The sequence below is a fragment of the Meleagris gallopavo genome, chromosome 6, assembly GCF_905368555.1.
Source record: "Meleagris gallopavo chromosome 6, MGAL_WU_HG_1.1, whole genome shotgun sequence".
NCBI classification, from domain to species: Eukaryota; Metazoa; Chordata; class Aves; order Galliformes; family Phasianidae; genus Meleagris; species Meleagris gallopavo.
Window position 1 is genome coordinate 46,142,997 of NC_139409.1, and position 19,450 is coordinate 46,162,446.

The 19,450-nt window shown below is 44.6% G+C and overlaps 1 protein-coding gene and 1 long non-coding RNA gene across 3 annotated transcripts in view; both read right to left on the bottom strand.

Moving 5' to 3' along the window:
• Positions 1 to 5,370, bottom strand: part of EEPD1 (endonuclease/exonuclease/phosphatase family domain containing 1) — a 59,082-nt gene extending 53,712 nt beyond the window's left edge. Inside the window, exon 1 of one of the 2 annotated variants that reach the window (XM_085226597.1) lies at positions 4,159 to 5,370. In XM_085226597.1, coding sequence (XP_085082723.1) covers positions 4,159 to 5,012 — 854 coding nt within the window. In that variant the 5' untranslated portion in view covers positions 5,013 to 5,370. The remainder of the gene's footprint in view (positions 1 to 4,158) is intronic. The other variant, XM_085226598.1, reaches the window with a different exon arrangement.
• A 2,906-nt stretch (positions 5,371 to 8,276) lies between these two features.
• Positions 8,277 to 19,450, bottom strand: part of LOC146544164 (uncharacterized) — a 34,657-nt gene continuing 23,483 nt past the window's right edge. Inside the window, exons 2-3 of the long non-coding RNA XR_014884011.1 lie at positions 12,193 to 12,316; positions 8,277 to 11,241 (exon numbers count right to left, since the gene is read on the bottom strand). This is a non-coding gene — a long non-coding RNA (uncharacterized LOC146544164). The remainder of the gene's footprint in view (positions 11,242 to 12,192; positions 12,317 to 19,450) is intronic.

The following is a 19,450-nucleotide window of genomic DNA, read 5'->3' on the forward strand; positions in this document are numbered from 1 at the left end:
CTGCATGTACCTGTGCCATGTTTAGTGCTGCAGTCACACAGCAGGCGCTCCTGGCATGTACAAGCTAGACAGCAATCGTGGATATCACGGCAATCATGAGATCAGGTGACAGAATCAAGTATCACAGAATATCCCAAGCTGGAAGGGACCCACAAGGATCTCAGAGCCCAGTTCTTGGCTCCACACAGAACCAACCTAAGTTCAAATCCTGCGTCTGAGAGCGTTGTCCAAACATTCCTTGAACTCCAGCAGCCTGGGGCTGTGAGCACTGCTCTGAGGAGTCTGTCCCAGTGCTCACACTCTGGTGAGGAACCTCTTCCTAATGCTCAATCTGAATGGCCAGGAGGGACAGGCCTGAGACAGGTACAGACTGAGAATGGAAAGAGATTTTCCCCCCACTGCAGACCCGAGGTAAGGGGACAACCCTCCTGGCCCTCTCCTGACCTCCGCCAGAGAAGACATCTTCTCTGGGGCTGCTCGTCCTCCCTGTGAGGAATCTCACTGCAATTTTATTTGACCTCAGTAGTCTGTCATGATCATGCCACCCTAACACTACATTTTCTTGAGGTGAGTATAAACCGTTGATGACATTTCCCCAACCCAAGGGTTGCTAGCAGCAAGGAAGGTCGGCTCTGCCCCCGCTTTAAACAAGTGCCATGTTTGTTGTACCATACCTGCAAGAAATACCACGAGTTTGGACAATTTCACCCGCATTGATACTTTAATCCAATTTGTCACGTTCGCCTCCACGTTCATCATGTTAATCTCTTCTAAAATTACACTCCAGTCCTCTGAATGAAAATACCTCATTCCTCCACTCCAAACAGTCATAAACATAGATCCTTGTAATGTAAGAAAGAGGGTGAGGGTAGGGCTGCATTTCTCTATTTTTGCACTGCAGTGATGCATTTCAAAATAGCTTAGCAGTAGTAGTCATACTTACCGATTTGGTATACATTCCTCTTGCTGCTATTCTTAAGAAATGTAGCACTTTTGGGAGTGTGTGGATTATTTTTTCCCCTCTTTCAGCAGATTACTCCATGTGAAGTTTGACCTTTTTTTTTTTTTTTTTTTTTTTGGTTTGTTTGTCTTAAATAAATGAGGGCACTCTTTCTTCCCTTTCCTGCAACACCGTTCTTTCAGTGCAAAACTGCCCAGGGCTTGAAGAAAGCCTCATCTTCCAGCCTCACCTGGAAATGAGCAGCACTTCTTCCCATTGCTAGTGCCTGAAAGAAGTCCAAGAGGTCTCAAAGTTGTGTGAAGTGAACGGGGATGAAGAAAAATTTAAAAATACATATTTAAAAGCACAAAAAAACAGTCTTTCAACTGTCATGAAAGCTCTTGTACAGAGATCTACAGCTCAGATTAAGATTCTTCACTGCTCTTTACACATTATTTATGACTATCTATCTACTTGACTTGCTGTATGTTCTCGGGCTTAGAAAGTAAGAGGATGCAGGCTGTCACACAGGAGCCACGCTCACCAAGCAGCCCCTGAGACCACACAGAATTGCATGACTTAGGTACGTGTGGATGGCAGAGCACAAAGTGCATTAGCAAAAAGGCAGCACGCTTACGAGCTAAGCTGTCAGGCTAAACAGACTTCAGATCAACCAGGAAAAGCTTGCTGCTGAAGTTCCCTGCTATGACCATCCACTGAGCACCTTAAGCACACACCTTCTGTAGCACACTGATTGTGTCAGGCCAAAGCACTGGGAAGCCCTGTGCAACACCAATGTGTTCCTAACTAAAGAAGATGAGTTTTCCCTGACAATTATCAACTGAAGGCAATTCATCTGGGCAAAGATTAGCTTGCAGGCCATTTTATCAGCTTCCAGGGTCTGTAGCTAGGGGAACATGGACTTCACGTGCATGAGAGGCTGCTTCTGATCTCAGCGAAGCCTCTTACAGCAGCAAAGCTCCATGGACCTCAGCAACACAGCACAAGCAAGAGGAAATTCCTTCCTGCTCCTCCCTGAGATGCTGAGTAAAACTTTTCCCAGCGTATACTTTTTTTTCCTGCATTGTGTTGATTTTTCTGTTCCCATATTTACTTTCCCAGAAAGCTTTCACAGGCCTGTCTGTGGATGTACATCACTCACTCTTTTCTTTTCAGCTTATCAGAAGTGTGGTCAAGTACTGAAAACAATTGTACAGTGCGTATTTGTGCAATTAAATGGAACATGAAGAAAAAACTACTTGTATCGAGCTCCTTCAGTTTCAGAGAGTGTTCACTCCACTAATCGAGTACCTGCTTGGCTACTCTGGATAGAAAGAAAGTGACATGCAGGCTAAAATCAGAAAGTCTACAGGCACAGCGTGCAGCCTGGGCCAACACAGGCTTATGTTGTAAGCCACTTTCTCTGTCTTTTTCAATAGATGTATTGTTTGGGTTGTGCTTCTCCCCCAATACTGCTGAAGATGCAGAAGTGAGGGGCAGTTAGCACTTCACCAGAAGAGGGACTAAGGTAAATAAAGAAGTAGAAATCACCAAAGGCACTTTTTTTTTTTTTTTTTTTCCCACCAGAACTGGAACCCAACAATCCTAAGATTGGAGGGATGAAGAGACGGATGCTCCCCAGCAGCAATACCTGCCCCTGACACCCAGCTCCATGAGATCTCATCCCCAGGACCATCCCAGCCAGCACACCTGGAAGAGCAATCACTGAGGAAAGGGGGAGGTGTGAGGTGTCTGAAATAGCAGCACAGCCAACGAGAACTAAAAGCGCAACATCTAACTGCTCCTAGCTGGACTCTCAGCTCCATTTTGGCTTCTGTGTTGTCATGGCTGGAAGCTGATAGACGTTTCCTATGCTGGAGCATTGGGTGCCCCTATACCACACAGCAAGCAGGAGGAAAGCTGCACAGAAGTGTCCCTAACTGGGGACACTGTACCACAACACCGGATGCCAAAACACTGTTACCATCTTTCCAGCGTGCCTAACCTCTGTGACCACATGGACAACAGCCATCATTCAGCATGGCAGCTCGGTTCCAGGGAAGGAAAGGGCTCCTGGCAGCACCAAGCATAACGGTTTGTCAGCATTTCCTTTCCCCATCATAATCTCATATTTAGAAGTCTGAGAATCACCCTACTAATTTCCAGCTGGGATTCTGAACAGAAGCCAGAGAGAAAAGCAAGTTTCCCAATGCCACAAACTAAACAACAGATAAGCTGAAACAGATTTAACATGTGAAAAGGAGAAGGCAAAATTACAGCAAAATCTTCACTGCGTTCTTACAGAGAGTTTAGCAACAAAGTTCTTTGGAAAAGAGACACCCCAGTACTGCTGCGTAATTACTTACAAAAAAAACACTCTTGGCTTTGCAGCCGTGAAACAGAAGTACCAGCCTAGTTCGTTTCAAAGGTCAGCTTGGCCACTGACCATACTGCAAACAGATCATATGCCGTGTCTCTAAAGTCAGTGAAGTCTGGGCTGGCTGCCTGCCTGCAGGAGGGTTTCAGTCCTGCTCACCAGATGCCCTGCCACCAGCAAAGAGGGAAGAGGCAGCCAGTCATATCAGCATGGCACGGGGACAATCCAGGTAGCTGCCCCACATTAAGCACTCTTGCAGATGAGCAGCTTCTCCAGCTTAGCAAATACTCAGCGAATGCTTGCTCATTATTGACCTGTGTCACCCTCATGAGATGAGCTGTGGCATTCCACACTCATTATACAGCCCAAGGCATGCTCTGAAGTCTTTTAATCTCCCCCTAATGAGGAGTAGGCACAAGGCAGAGCAAACTACAGCCCCAACACTGAGGTTAAGTCACAGCCCCAAGCAAAGCATTTTCGCTTCTGGTAGGAAAGAAAAGTCTGTGACTTGTTCAAAAGGCTCTCACTTTTTGCAGAACCGATCCTTGATCATGGCAACAAGCCCTAACTGGCCCACTGTGACCAACCATAACCAATAAGCATAAGTACACATGAATTTAACCGGGTGGCTCACCATCTGTCAAGGACTTGAATAGCTTTATCAAGAGACAATCACCATACCCCCCAGCATCAGGACTCAATTAGGGATCCACCACAAGGAGCGGGAATGGAAGGCAAGAAGGAAGAAGGTACTAGGATCACAATGGGGCACTACAGCACCTAAAGCCTAGAGGTATTGACCAAGGGAAGCTGATCCAACAGGACAAATGCTGCCTCTTACCTGTTCTCCAGCAACGTCATGCAGATGACCTCCCGCACACCTGGGTTGTTGGCTTTCTCGATGGAGCAGCTCTGCAGGTTCCACGTAGCCACCCTCAGCACGGGCCTGCCATCCCTCAGCCCCCCGAACATCTCCACAGAGGGGCGAGTGGAGATGATCTGGGTTGGGCCTCCAGGGGGAAAATCCAAGTCCTCACTCTGGAGGCTGAGAGAAGTAGGGCTGGGATGAGGCTTGGCTGTGAAGTTGAGGCCACCATTGGTGTTCGTTGAAGGGGGTCGGGACCTCTCTGCAAAAATCTGATGCCGGATTTTGTCTAGGAAGGAGGAATTGATGCAGTTCATCCTCACCAGGTCCTCGATACTTTTGAAGGGCCCGTGCTCCTTGCGGTAGTCCACGATGCTGTTGGCGATCTTCTCGGTGATGCCGCGGATGCTCATGAGCTGCGCCGGCGTGGCGGTGTTGATGTTGATCTTGGTGGCGGACAGGTGGTGCTCAGAGGCCGGGTCCTTCCGCAGGGAGCTGGGCGAATGCTGCGCCGAGCTGCCCTTACTGCTCACGCAGATCTCGAACTTCACCTGCTCCAGCTTGGCCGCCCCCACCCCGCTCACCAGCGCCAAGTCCTCCACCTTCTTGAAGCCACCGATGTACTCTCGGTATTCCACAATGTTCTGGGCCACCACTCGGGTGACCCCGGGCAGAGTCATCAGCTCCTCCTCGGTGGCCGTGTTGATGTTGAGCCTCTCCTGGTTGACCAGGATGTTGCTGAAGTTGCACGCCGCGCTGAACTTGCGGCTGTGGCACAGGTCGGCAGGGTCCCGGGGGATGGAGCGGTGGCAGCCCAGGTTGCCCCCCATCTCACCGCCGCCGCACCAGGGCGCTGCCGGAGCCGGGGCGAGCCGAGAGCCCGGGCCTCATGGACCCCGCGGCGACCGCCGCTGCCTGGGGACAGAGCCAAAAGGCGCTGAGACAGCCCCTCAACAGCCCGTCCTTCCTCCTCCTCCTCCTCCTCCGGGCGCCACACAACGCTCCCCGGCCGTTCGCCGGACAGCGGGGAGAAGCGACCGGAACGCCCCGATTCCACTCCCGCCCCCAGCACACCGCGCCGCTCAGCACCGCTCCGCTGCCGCCCCGAGCGCCCAGCGCTGCCCGCGCCCCGCCGGCGGGAGTTGTGGTTCGGTGCGAGCTCCCGCCCCTCGGCCGCCGGGCGGCTCCTACCACATCGCACCGCCTCCCGGGGCGGGCCGAGCACGTGCCCCGCCTGGGGAGCTGAGCGGGGCCGTGGGCCGGGCTGAGGAGAGCGGTGGAGGCCTGCGTGTCCCCGTACTGCTCTTGGGAGCGCAGCCCTGCCTCAGACCGTTTCCCTAACTCAGCACCACCGTCCTGCCCCGAAATCCTTCTCGCGTACTGTCTGTGTGGCTGCGAATAAACTCATTTTCTGCCTGTGCTGGTGAAGCTTTCTAGTGTGCAGTCGGCTGCCGTGCTGTGCCCGGTGCTGTGCTGGCAGCTGAGCTGTAGCCAAGTGAGCTGGGTGGAATACTGCCCACACAGTATTGACTGCAATGTCAATGAATCCTACACATCGTCGGTGGGTGTAATGAAAAGGAAGGGGGAGGAAAGCTGAAAGAAGGAGCGATGTACGCTTGCAGATGCCAGCTATGCACCCCGGCACTGACAGTACACGTACATTTCTTTTACCCAGACAGAACACATTGCGTGTTTTCAATGTGAAGACTCTACATTGGTCCTCTAATTAAAATTAAGCTGCTTGCAACAGTGGCTTAAACATGCATTTCCCGTGCTAAATTAATGAAAGTTATCTGGGTTCAACTGAAATAAAAGGCTGAATTTGTGCGGCTACTTGGATGAAGAGGAGGGGAATGTGATGTGAATGAGGGAGCTGCACCAGGCATTTAGCTTGCACATGGGCACTGCAGCTTTGACATTTGCACTAGATATTCTGCTGCGGATCACACATTTCTCTTCTCTTTGCCCGAGCAATAGAGTTAGCAAATTATCATTGCTGGAATGGGTACTTGCTGCATTAGGGCATTGGCTCTTTGCTGACTGCTGGAGCGGTGAAAGTGCTCGCTTAGGTGATTAAATGCTTCCCCGTCTGCTGGAAAGTGCTCTGTGCGCTGCGATAACACTGGCCAATGCAGCAGAAGTCATGCTGGGCCTAATTCTGCTGGGATGATACTAGCGCAGAGCTGGAAACAATTAACCACTCAAATGAGTATTCTTTGTGAGGCAATGTTATTACAGTAATAGCTCCGCAAGCTGTTCTCTCAGTGGAGAACATAGTCTTCTGCATTCTACCATAGGTTGCTTAGAATTGATTTAGGCTCATTAAATAACTTTTGAAGCTGAGAAGTGCCAAAATCCATTTGAGGTGTGTCCCGTGCCTGCAAGCAGCTCCAGGTTTTCTGCGTTTGGGAGAGAAGCAGAAGCATCTCCAGAAAGGAGATGACACTCACCACTCTTGTCCAGCACTTTCTATTGTCAGCAGCTACTTGGCATTTTTTGCAACATGAAGTCCAGGACACAGCTGCAGTGCTGATGAGGAAGCGGAGCACAGAGTGCTGCAGTGGATGTCCCATCACCCTGCTCTGAGTATGGTCCATGCTAACGGAGTGCAGGAGTCGGTAAGGGAAATTCAACTCCATTAGCCCTTTAACCTGCTTCTTTTTGGCAATATTATGAAAAGGAAAGTTGCAGGGAGTTTGCTGAACTCTGAGTCAACTTATGACATATTTTAGTATTTTCTGGAAAATGTCAAAAGATGTGAAGATGTACAGCTTTTTCTATATTTTTTTAAAGGTTAAAAGAAAAGAGACGAGTTGACTGGCTTGACATCGATGTTAGGCAATGTATTAGCATGAAAAAGCTAACCACCAGGTGCAGCCAGTAAATGACTGAAAAAACAATAGCAAAAATTACTGACAGCCAGTGCAGGCAACAGAAAACAGCTCTTGTGAAATTCATCAGGTAGATGTTAGGATTTATCTTCAACCCAATCGCAGGCTCACTGATTGATCACAGCCTGCTGCAGGCTGGCAGGGAGCCTCCTCATGTGACAGCACCTCATGTGACAGGAGGCCACAGAGCTGGGTTTCCTGAACCTCCATCAGCCCAAACAGGTTGGAGGGCTCCAAAATGCTGTGGGTGGCTTATTCCTCAGGATCTGCAGCTTACTGCTGAACTGAGCAGCTGGCTGCTTGACAAGTCTGGATTAAAGTCTTGTCAGTGCTGGCAAAATCATGTTCTGCTGCACTGAAGAAGCCAGGCTGATGAGCACCTCAGCAGGCTTCCATAGGGAGGGGAGATGGAAGGACGCCTGCAAAAGTCCCTCTGTAGCAGCCATCACCCATTGCACACAGTGCTTTCACTTATCACTGTATGGCATAGCAAAATCCATGGTAGGGCGGTGTCATCTGCTTTCTGGCTCTGGGAATCTTCCCTAGTACGAATGGTTCAAAGTGAAAAGAAAAAAAACAAACTAAACTTTTCATAAGAAGGAGGTTCTCCCATGCCTTCAAATGAAATGTTTAAGAACGACATGGAATTGCCTAAGTCCCAAACAATGGATGAAGATACTGTTGGTGCAGATACCGCTGAGCAATATCTATTGACTTCAGTCATGTAAAGAATCAGCCTAGAGGGCTCTACATTTTACAGTCTTGACTTCCCAGCATTTTAAGATGGCCTTAAAATCTGAGTCTATCTTCATATTTTCCAAGATGCATTATCTATGTTGCAGAGGTGCTAAACCAATAAACTCATAAGGGACAGAAGGAAGTTTTGCTCAATGCCTTCAGTCCTCAAGCAGCAGCTGCCATGTAAAACAGTGTCTTTTCGAGTTCTTGCTTGCACGACCCTTGGGAGTCAGGGGCACGGCACTTAGGAGCAATCACACATCACAGAACTCAAAGGAAAATTCCATGTGCTTGGCTGTTGCTGGGCTGTTCTAAGTAGAAGTTGCTTGCATGTCTTCTCAGAGAAAGAAAAGGTGACCAACTGTGGTGTGCTTACAGGAAGCCACCCGGAGAGTGTTTTTTCAGACCTGTTACACTAGGCTCTTAATGGGCAAGGAAGAGGAAACTGAATAACTGCAATGTTTGTATTTTTATTAAAAGGAGTTATTAAAATAATTGGTTTCCTTCTGAGAGAATATCCTCAGAAACATTTGTAACAGGAGCCTGAGGCAGAAGGCAGTGTTACTAAGGCAAGTAATAACAAGTAAGAGTTAGCAACGTCATGAACAGTGGAACTTAGGAAGTCTGATTTCTGATGGCTCTTTCCGCTGTTTATTTTCTGATGTAAAATATTAATGTTGAATATACATCAGTCTTTTTATGGCGTTGCTATCTCAGATGTCTCCGTTCTACTTGGCCATTAGTTTTTGTAGCCAACTGTAGTAACTTGGTATTTTGAGGCATTTAGCCTCTCTATGAAATTTGCTTGAAATAAGCCCATATTCCAATAAAATCCCCGGGGGAGGGATGACAAGCAGAGTAGCAGAGAACATAGCCACATGAATGTTATTTTCTTATGAATGCAATGTCTGTGGTGTGAGCTCTTTTTCTTGTCAGGCATTTTACATGGCTGCCAAATGTTGCAAAAAGATTAAGTGATGTCATGGATGCTGTGTTGCCAAGTTACGAGTGTCACATCCTCCAGAAATACTACACCAAAAGGGTGAGCAGAAGTGACTCATCTTTATGCCTTAGTTAGGCCTTCCTTTTGGTAGCTGTTGGGTCTGAAACCCAGATATCTCCCTCCCACAGGAGCTCTTAACCACTGGCCCACCATTTTCTTTCATTGGTGCATGGTGGAGCAGCTCATCTTGGAGGGAAGCAAGAGAAGGACGCTTAGAGAGGTTCTCCTACAGAGCTAGGAAATATGATTTTCATTTTCCTTAGACAGCAGCGGAATTTGGCTCTCAATCCCACAAATCTGAAGCAACGCTGCTAATTACTTGGATACTCCCTGAGTCACAGGACCAGAAAGGAATTCAAAATGTAGGCCTTCCTTTAACCCAGGCCAAATCACCAAGGTCATGTGCACAGAAGCTGGCTTGCTCTGGGCTTCCAGGAGTGACATCTCCTAAAATTCCCCAGCAAGGGATACAATGGGCCTGTATCACAATTAGTGTTTTCTTTGAGGCCCAGTAGGGCAGATCTCTTGTAGGAATGTCCATATATCACTCTGTTGTGATTATGGCAGGGAAGAGAGTCAAAACTACTGACTTGTGAGCTTGATATCTCTGATGTCACCCTGGGCAAGGTTTCAGTGGTTCCTCCCAGGATGGATTTTCATGAAAAAAATGTGGGTGAGATTGTATGCATCTCAAGAACTAAGCAAATTTAATGCCAGAAATAATGATAAAAATTGAAGCTTATCTCCCAATCATTTTGTTATCTCACTGAAGAAATTATTTTGCATCGTCTATTATTTATTCATTACCTGTAGGTACTCGATTGCCTTCTACTCAATGAAGGCTTAAAACATTACCATTAGTTTTCTTGTTAACAAATTTTAAAAATATGTTCAACAAAATCCATTTTATGTTCACTTTTGCCTTTTCAAAGAGATTCAAAAAGCACTGGTTAGTCAACTCATACAAGCAGTTACTTAACTGAAAGTGGTTCTGCAGCAATTGTAGCAGCCAATGCAATTCTGATTAACTTCTGCTATTTGGTGTGTTGTTTTTTTTCTGTTGGTAGGTGAGTTTTTTTAGTATAAAAGCAGCTCAGTCTCTGCATCTCATTCTAGTTGTTCTTTAGATCCTGAAACTATTCACAGAGGCAAAACTTGGACACGGTTATCCTTATTTTCCTTTCCAGTCAGGTCTCCAAGTTGTTTGATTGTGCTAAGATTTGTTTCCTTCTTCTGTCTCTACATGTGTAAACTTCTGTTTGTTAAGAAGCAAAAATAAAGAAAACAAAAAAGCCCACAAAGTAAAATTATTTTTTTCCTTAGCCCCAGAGTCTCAGATGAGATCTGTAGAAGGCAAAACCTCAGTGCAAATCCATAGCTCTGCTCAGCATCAGGTCGTTTGTTTATGAAACAGAAAATACATTGTGTAAGAGTTTTCACGCAAAACATAGCATCTTGCTTACATGAGAGTCTTTTCCATTCTCTGCACAGCTCCCTTGAGAAAATCTCTCTTGAGAAAGTCTCTCACTTTTCAAGTTCTGCACCAACAATTAAAATGGTTTCATGACTTCAGCCACTCCCAGCAGACTTTGAACTTCTCTGGGGAGCCTTTCAGACAAGAGACACCTAGCTGCGTCATCATTACAATGTCTTCTGTGTTTGATCTAATTCCCATAGAGACAGAGGAAAGATGTCCGGAATTATTCAAGATGGTGCTGTGCTGAGTTATGTCTGTGGACCCATGGTGTCGATAGAATTAACCGGTATAGTACTCCATCTGAAAGTCAGGCTTGTTCAAATGTAGACATAAAGGACTATATAGAGGTGTTCCTCTAGAATCAGCTCCTATAGGATGAGTACTTAGAGAAGTCAGATGTGCTCAGGTCAGCAGCATCTGATGGAATTGGTGGCAGAGTGCATGTGGAACCAAGCTGAGCAATACTGAATTACTAGGACAAGCAGGTCCCCAAGCAGCCGGAGCTGGACAGCACTGATCAGGAAATAAAGGACCTATTAAACCTAACTTAGGTCTCTAGAAAGACTATGACATAAACAATCCTTTTAAGTACATGGAAGACCATTAGATTAAAAAAAAAAAACAAAAAACAAAAAAACATCAGGGTGGCTTCACCAGCCTCACTATTTTCTTTGATAGGTCAACTGACTTGAGGGACAGGACAGAAAATGACAGGGTGATGAAAGACAGTGTACTTACAAAGGTTGCAGGTGGCACCGAGCTGCAGAGCCTGCAAGGACTGTGGCAGGTGGGGTCAAGTCTCAAAGTAGTCTTCACAGGTGAGACAGATGTTCCAGAACTGACAAGATGAGCTTTGGTAGAGGCCCACAGAAGAACAGTCCACAGTATCTATATCCACAGATGCAACAGGAGAGGCTCACAGTGTAAACAGGAATCATCAGTGTATCCTACTGGATAGAGAACAAAGGCTGTTTCTAGCTGATCTCATTAAGTCTGCTGACATGATTAGGAAGATAGCTATGCAATGACATAATTACCAACAAAAATATGATGCTTAAAGCCACCATGCCAGAGAACTGGTGAATTGTAACTAGCAGCCAGATAGTGTATCAGTCACAAAAAAACATGCAGGTCCCCCAAAACAAATCCCATAGCCCTGAAGATCTTGCTTCTTTAAGCCCAGATCCTAGTCCTTGCTTATGCCCAGTAATGTATATACTCTGGTGAACAGCTTAACTGGAATCACAGGGAATGAGAAGTGCTGTTGAACATGAACAAAACTTCATGAATGTAGCCTGAGGTGAGGAGTTTGCTGACTAAATAAGGACTTAAATTACATAGAACATCAAGCGTTCTTTCTATAATGCATGACACTGCCAGAGAAATTACATCCACAACTCCAACCCTTTTTCTAGCCAAGAATTGTCTGCTTCAGACAGTTTTTTCCAAAGTTTGAAGAGCCATGAAAAAAATCACCATTGCCATCTTACACTAGAATTTGTGTTGGGGTGCTTCTGTTGCTGGCATAATGCAGGACATTCATTCCTACTCACCTGGTACATTCTTAAGCATGGGTCAATATAAAAACCACACAGCAGATAGAAGATGACTGATTTCTACACATTATTCTGAACGTTATGGGAATTAGGTTTCTCCTTGGACAGATTCTCAGACTTTGCTGTGGATCAGGAACGGCTCTGAGAACCTCCTGCTTTAAAAACAGTCTCACTACATAATGTGAAACTAGCTTTAAACGTTTCTCCCAGGTGTCCCAGAGCACGCAGTTGATTAATTCTGATTTCATCCTGCAGAAAGCCATGTCACACACACACCCTTGCCACCTGGTACACTGGCCACATTCTTCCCCTGTTAGTCATGGAGCATGTCTGCCTTTAACTTACAGTTGGAGGTAGTTATGTGCACGGGGTGCTTCTGCCATGATTCAGTTCTTGTCTCCTGATGCTGCAAGGTGTTGAGTGTTCCTACTCTGTCACCTTCCCAGTGACCTCAGGGGATGCATGACTCCTAGGATAGGACAGGAGGAAGATTGGACACTCAGTAAGGATAATAAGCTCGGGGAAATGGTTGGGAGAGTGACTGTGCTTAAGCTGACTAAGGTTCCATCCCAGTGGTGCCAGTTGATGACTCGGACTGGATGAGGTTTACCTATCACACTGTTAGATCAACCAGGTATGAGTCACCCAAACTAAGCACACAGTTGCTGCTAGATGGAGTACAGCCTTCATGCTGCTCAGAGTGGGGAGTCTTATTCTCAGCAAACCCAGGTATCACTTGCTCTTTTATTTCCTGCAGCTTTTTCCATTGCACATCACTGTTAACGGGCATTACTCCTAGTAACGCAGGACAGTAAGCTTTTAGACAGGCAGGTTAAAAGACAACTCAGTATGGTCTCCACTAATTTTGGAGAACTTCACTATGGAGATTTTGTGTCAGTAGAGGCCTGCAGATTTCTGATGGTTATTGACTCAGCTCCATGAGGTCTTTGGACCCAAGCCTGCCATTGCATGCTGTGTATGAGGATGTGCCATCTGCATTGCCCTCACTGAATCCAACTTCGTCTAGAATGAGTAGCTGGAGAGCTGCAGGCTGCCCAACATGAAAGGTATCGGCACACGGCCTTCACGGGGCATGGTTGAGATAGGCAGCCGTGTATACTGACAGTTGGCAGAGACACTAAATGGCATCACATCAATTGATCTTGATACCATCTGGCTTTCAGAAGGGTAATTCTGCCAAAGTCAAGCACTCAGTGGCTCTTGCTATCCTTGAGGTAGATTGCAGAGAAATGGGGAGGGAGTTTTGATCTGTCTGTATTCTTTTGTCCTCACTGCTTGTAGATAAGGTGACACAAATTTTCCAGTTCCCTTTGGATTTAAGCTTCTAATTGTATAAGGCACAATGATGACTCTGTATCACAGGAACAAACGATGAAAGAACTGTTAGAAAAGAAATCCCTCAGAGCAGGAAAGGTGCTATAGTTTCCCTTTTCTTAAGCTTTGAATTTAGTTTGGTTTTGCCAAAGCAGAGGTCCTGGCACGAGTAATTTACTGAAGGATATTAAGACCTAGGTGAAAACTCAGAGACAAGTTCCCTCAAGTGTCTGCAAGTTCCTCAGTAGCACCAGGTGCATTCTTCCCTTTGGATTTCAGGAAAAGTTAGATTCCAAGGAAATCAGATCAGGCTTGGTGCGTGGAAACAAAAAGGCAGGACAAGAACTGATCTTACCTTAAATCAAACAAAAGTTGAGAAAACAACTAAGCAGAACAATAGCCACTTTCATAAAGACCAAAATAGGAGTCTCTCCCATTCTCTGGGAATTTCCCAGTACATTCTTTAACACACATTTTTAAATTAAATTGTCCAACAAAATTGTATCAAGTAGTTTGACTTTCTAGAATGGAAGATTCAAAAAAAGTTAACTGTAATCTGAATTTAAAGTGTTGAATTAAACCTTAAAAAAATTCTTAAGAAAAAGACATATCTCAACAAAATTTACTCTATATAATTTACCTCTTGCTGAAAGCGTCAGACAGCAAAGGCAAACAGTTGTGCCAAGATCACTGTTAAAAAAAAAGCAAGCAAAAAAATAACAACAAAAGGTCTTCTAAGGATTTTTTTTTTCTTTCAAGCTTGAAAATCTTGAATATTTGACTAATCTAAGCTGTTAAGGGAACCATCTATTAAAAGAAAAAGCATCTGAAAAGGGATTCACCTCACCTTACTGTGTCACTCTGTAGGACCAGATATTTCATGTTTACATATTTCAGTCTTTGGATTAAGCATGGGAGCTGTCTACAGATAAGATACACAGCTCTCTTCACACTTCCATTTACAAGTCCATGGATTATATGACGGTGTCACAAAAGGATCCTATTCAGGCCTACTGAGCAGCATTTAAGATCTAGTACCACGTTACCCAGACATTTTTTTCTTTGCTTCCCATCTTCCGTGCCACCTACTTGCCTTTCTCTTGGCATCCACTCCTGCTCTTTATTCCTGTGCTCTTTACAGCTCCTTGTGTCTTGGACGTATCAGTGGCAGCAAATGAGCAGGAATGGCCGAAAGGGATGAGAGAGAGGAAGCATCAGATGATGGAACAGGGGTTTCTCTCAGCACCCCGTTGTCCTCAACTGTATATGGTCATCTTGCTGAAGGATGTCTTTGCTTTAACTGGGATACTATGTAATCTCCCTTGCACCCTGAGTTATTCTACAGTTTGTTAGATGGTGGTCTTGGACTTGTTGCCTTGGTACAGTTCTTAGTGAGCCAAAGCCAGCCCCACTGTGAGAAGTCAATAAAGGATTGGGTGGTTCAGAGCTGGTAGTCTCATTTCCCTTCTTGGCAGATCTGTGGGGATAACCATCCTACTTTAAGCTGGTTAACTCTCTTCCACTTGTATATTTTTGATAGTTGAAGAAAATAGATAATCTAAACTGGTTTAAAAAATAAAAAATTTAAAAATTCCTATTTATCTTCTGTCTGCTCTCAGATAAGTTAGGTAGGATCTTTCATTTTTTTCCCTTTCTTTCTGGTTCTGCAGAAATCAAGACAGTGGTCTGTTAATAGGACACAGGTAAATCTACAGAATCTGAGTCAAAGCTCTTTGGAGATGGTACAGCAGAGAGAGCCCCTAGTCAAGGAAAGGATTTGACCCTTCTGCCAGCAACATCACAGAGTTTATATTCTGCTGTCATTCTGCATTATACATGGGGTTAATCTCAGAGAGATTGACTGGCTTTTTTTTTTTTTTTTTTTTTTTTGCCAAACAGGGAGAAGTTTGATCACTTCAGAACAGTAGAAACAAAGAGAACGCAAAAGAATTATTAATCTTGTGGGTGGAATCTTATTTTCTAATGCAAAGAGCAAGCTTTAAACGCAGCAAGTTGAAACAATAAAATATTTCTTTTGCAAAAAATTGAGGGTTTTTTGTTTGTTTTGTTGGTTGGTTGGTTTGCCTTTGTTGGCTTTGCTATTGATGTTATTTTATTGCTATGACTGCTATGGGAAGGGATATGTGTGCTTTGATTGCTATGGGAAGAGATGTGTGTGCTTAAGAGTCCAAATGATTATAGTAGAATTTATCTCTATTTATCTATTATAGTGGTATAGTAGAATTTATCTAATTATCAGTCATCTGTTCTGTAAGAAATACCGTCCTTGACAACAAGAATGTTTTCCCTTAACTCACTTTTGTCCTTACTTTAAGGACAGAACACAGATACTGGTGGGCTCCCAGTCATTGCACAATATACTACATTAAGACAAGAAGTGACTATTGCTTCTGCTTCAGGAGATGGATGTTTTCACTATTCGGAAGCACAGAGTATAAGAAAAGTAAAACAAGTGAATCTCCATTCCCACAGTGAAGAGCATCTGCCATCACTCAGAAGAGAAAAACCTCAGACACTAAAGTTACATTAAAATTCTGCTCTACACTGGATGAAACTGAATTCTTCCTAGCTTGTAGTTACTATGCTTGGTAGCATCTGTATTAAATAATTAAGTTATGACTAATTGCATTGATAGGATAGACCTGTGATACAATACATCACTCTGGACAGGTTTTCAGCTTTAAAGTGTCCACCATTTGTTCCATAACTGTGCTCTTCTGCATTTTCCCGTCCGCTGGGTACGCATGGACTGGTTCCTGGCATCCCTTTTGCAAACAGACATTCTAAAACTTGAGGAAGCTGAAGGAAAAGAAGTAAACTCCCACACTTCTGTGAGGCTTTCTGAGCATGAAAAATGCATGCTGTGTTTGTTAGAGGCTGAAGTCACATTAGCATTTAATTTCATTAACATTTAACGCCTAAAAATGTCAGGAAAATGCTGAGAAAAAAGAATTTCAGAACTCAGACAGATCCGAAGCACGCACGTATAAATGCCTGACTTGGATTCCTGATGAAGAACCATTTCCACTTTTCTTGCCGTGCAGTAAACAAAAATCTAGTGTGTTCCATCCTAAATGCCCCACCACAAGCTCTCTTAACAAGCTGAGGTGAATCAAATCGAACTGCTCTTTCCAGTTCTTCTTGGTCTTTGGGATGTTATTTGACAATGAAAATTGCAATGGAAGTACCACGTTCTTCTGAGGTCTCAGACTCTCAGACACACTCCATTTACCCTTAGCACCCGCCTGAGCAGGAGCTGCAGGATTTTGTGTGGAGGACAGATACAAGCCTGGTGTAGCAGCCTTCATCATGCCTTCTCTTCTCAGAGAAGCTGTGTGTGCTTGGCACCTTGGTTCTTTCAGCCACATAGCAATTATTATCATACTCTCAAATCTGAGTGAAGTTATCTACGAAGTATAAGCTCTACCAAATACACTCTGTAAGACGCCAGAAATCAGTGCAGCCCTAGAACATCCTGTAGAAGATCCAGTGTTCCTTGGGAAATGCTGGTCTAGAGATATCATGTTGCTGTAACTTTGGGCTTTCATAGCAAAGGAACTTGCACATAAAAAAAAAATAAAATAAAGACACTAAATACTCCAACCTTAGTCTCTTCACTGCAGCACTCAGCCTATTGCTTCTGTAATGACACTTCAGGCATCAGAACAACTGTAGTGCAGAGCTGTTGCAGCTTTTATATGCTGGAGAGATTTCAGGTTTTCGGTTACTTCACTTAAGAAATTATTTGATGGCAATGGATATTAATGAAACTAAAATGCCTGGAAGATTTGAGAATAAATGTTTTTTCTGTGTGGGGCTAGGGACTATATGGCTTTCATGAGCAGAAAGCCCCAGGAAGGACTGCCTGCAGAGCAGAGCAGTGACCAGAGGACTGAGGCAAATGGAGCAGAGGAAGATGGATCTCTGGAAAGGGCCAGAGAGGTCACTGTAGCTTACAGAAAGCATGCCATCTCCTCTTATTTTTTCCTAAAAGCAAGATTCATACCCACTGCATACATCCCTTGTACTTCCAGGAAAGGATGTGCAGGAAGCAAATCCTTTGGGAAGATAAAAATGAAGGTATTTCTCTAAAAACTGATGATCCTGAGTCATGGAACAAAATGCAGGTTCTTGCACTGCTATGCTATTCAAAGGAGATCTGAGCCACAGTAAAATAACAGTGTAGGATTGGGCATCACCTGCTGGGTTCCCCACCACCACCACCATTTCTTTCTAATCAAAGCACCTAGAATCATTACAGAAGTCTTTCTTTGAAGCACCTTAGTTACAGCTGGGAGTGTCATTAGCTTCTTTTTCAAACTGAAAACCTAGAGAATAAAATGAAGTGCCTGGACATGGAGCCTGATATGTCTCAGGCTTTTCCCTCAGCCCTGGAACAACTCCATTGCATATGTTAAGTGCAGATGATGCTGTAAAGTCAAGCCAGACAGGAGAGAAAATGTTGAGAACTATTTGTTTTGAGATACATCATCCAGACACTGCATTTATTCCGCGTGCATCAAAGAAAATATTTTTCTCCTTCACCACTCTCCCCTGCCAGCTGTCGGATTTTCCAAAGCAGTATCCACAAATTGGAATTTCTGCATGGACATGAAAACAAAACATTACTGCAATAGCTTTTGACATGGGCACGTTTTGCGTTTGAATAATTGCTCACAATTTTATTTCCAAACCATGAAATCTTCACCACCTGACTCTTGGATTAACATATTAACAAGATAAAGCTAGATAGCATAAGGCTTCTCAGATAAAAAGCTTAGCTATGAGAAGGTTTCTTAGTAACTTTTTTTATCCTTGACTATGTCAGCATCTAACTCTTCAGCTAAAACCTCTATTCAGTATTTGCTTCTTAACAAATAGGATAATATTCATTTTATTTTGGAGTTTAACTTTAGATGAGGTGACGCAACAGAATTGAGAGCAGGCACTGGATAATGGTGTCCTGCTGTGTGATAAATGACTGACTAATGCAGAGGCAATTAAAATAGGAATACCTCCCTGGAAGTTGGCACCCTATAGCCCCATGACGAAGGGGAACCAAGCAACCAACAGCTTCAGCTATGTTTGTTCATGCAGTATGCTGCTCATATATAGCCATGCTGCAGAGCCTGAAGGAAAACAATCCACAGGAGAAATCTGGTCTATTTCTTCCACACAGAGGGGCCTTCCATATAGCAGCCTCCCCTTCTCCATCTATGAAGTCAGTCTAGATCACAGACTGCATCCAACTAAACTGAAAGACTTTGTCCTAGATGAAACATAACTCTCCATGCAGTAATGTTTTTAAACATCTGCTTATCTTGCAGCATATGCTTACTTTCAGTGGCTTTACTGGCTTTGTGGTCCTATGTGCACAATTATGATGTGGGGTTTTTTTTTGCTGCAGCAAGTCCTCTTTCACCTTTTAAGCCTAGCAATGCATGCAACAGCTACTGGCAGTGTCCTCTAGAAGAGATGATCTATGCCACAGCTATGAAGAGCAGTGAGAACTGTCAGACATGTGGGTTAAAATAAATAGATAATTGGCCATGATAGAGCAGGGAAAATAGGAAAATGCTAAATCTCTTCCAAGTTTAGACTGCAGGGCAGGAGAGGCATTTGGCAAAGCCTGTTTCAGAAACACACGCAGGCAAAGAGCTGAGATACCCCTGACTCCTAGTTTCATCTCTGTTAGCTAAGGTGTCATGTAGTCTCAACTGTGACAGCTTTTAAGTTATCTCACCAAGGCACTGTAATTAGTCATAAAACAGAGCATTATAATTCATTCTGTCAAAGCTATTTTTGTTCACTTGGAGCTGTTGTTACAGACTGACATAATTGGACAATAGGTGCAATGAGCCTCTGTTGTGATATTATCTTCACAAAGCTAGGGACTTTGTTGTAGGAGAGGGTGAAATACAAGGTTCTGCCAAGCAACATGGCATGGAGAAAGCCTGCCTAACCTGGGGAAACCAGGAGGCCATGGTCTTCTGTCTGGTAAGGCCATACCGGTCCCCCTAATGCTGCCTCACTATAAGGCTGGCACAGAATCAGAGCCAAGGACTGCTCCGTGCAGTTTCCCAGAATCCAGTTCTAGACAGAAGGCATGGGCAATATATGGAGAAGAGGGGAAAAAAAGTAAAAGAGGAAGAGCTTTCTGATCTAAATGTTCACCTTTTGGATAAGCTAGTGCCGTAGGCAACTGGCTTTTCCATACTCCTTATGGTTCCACCTGCAATCCTGACCG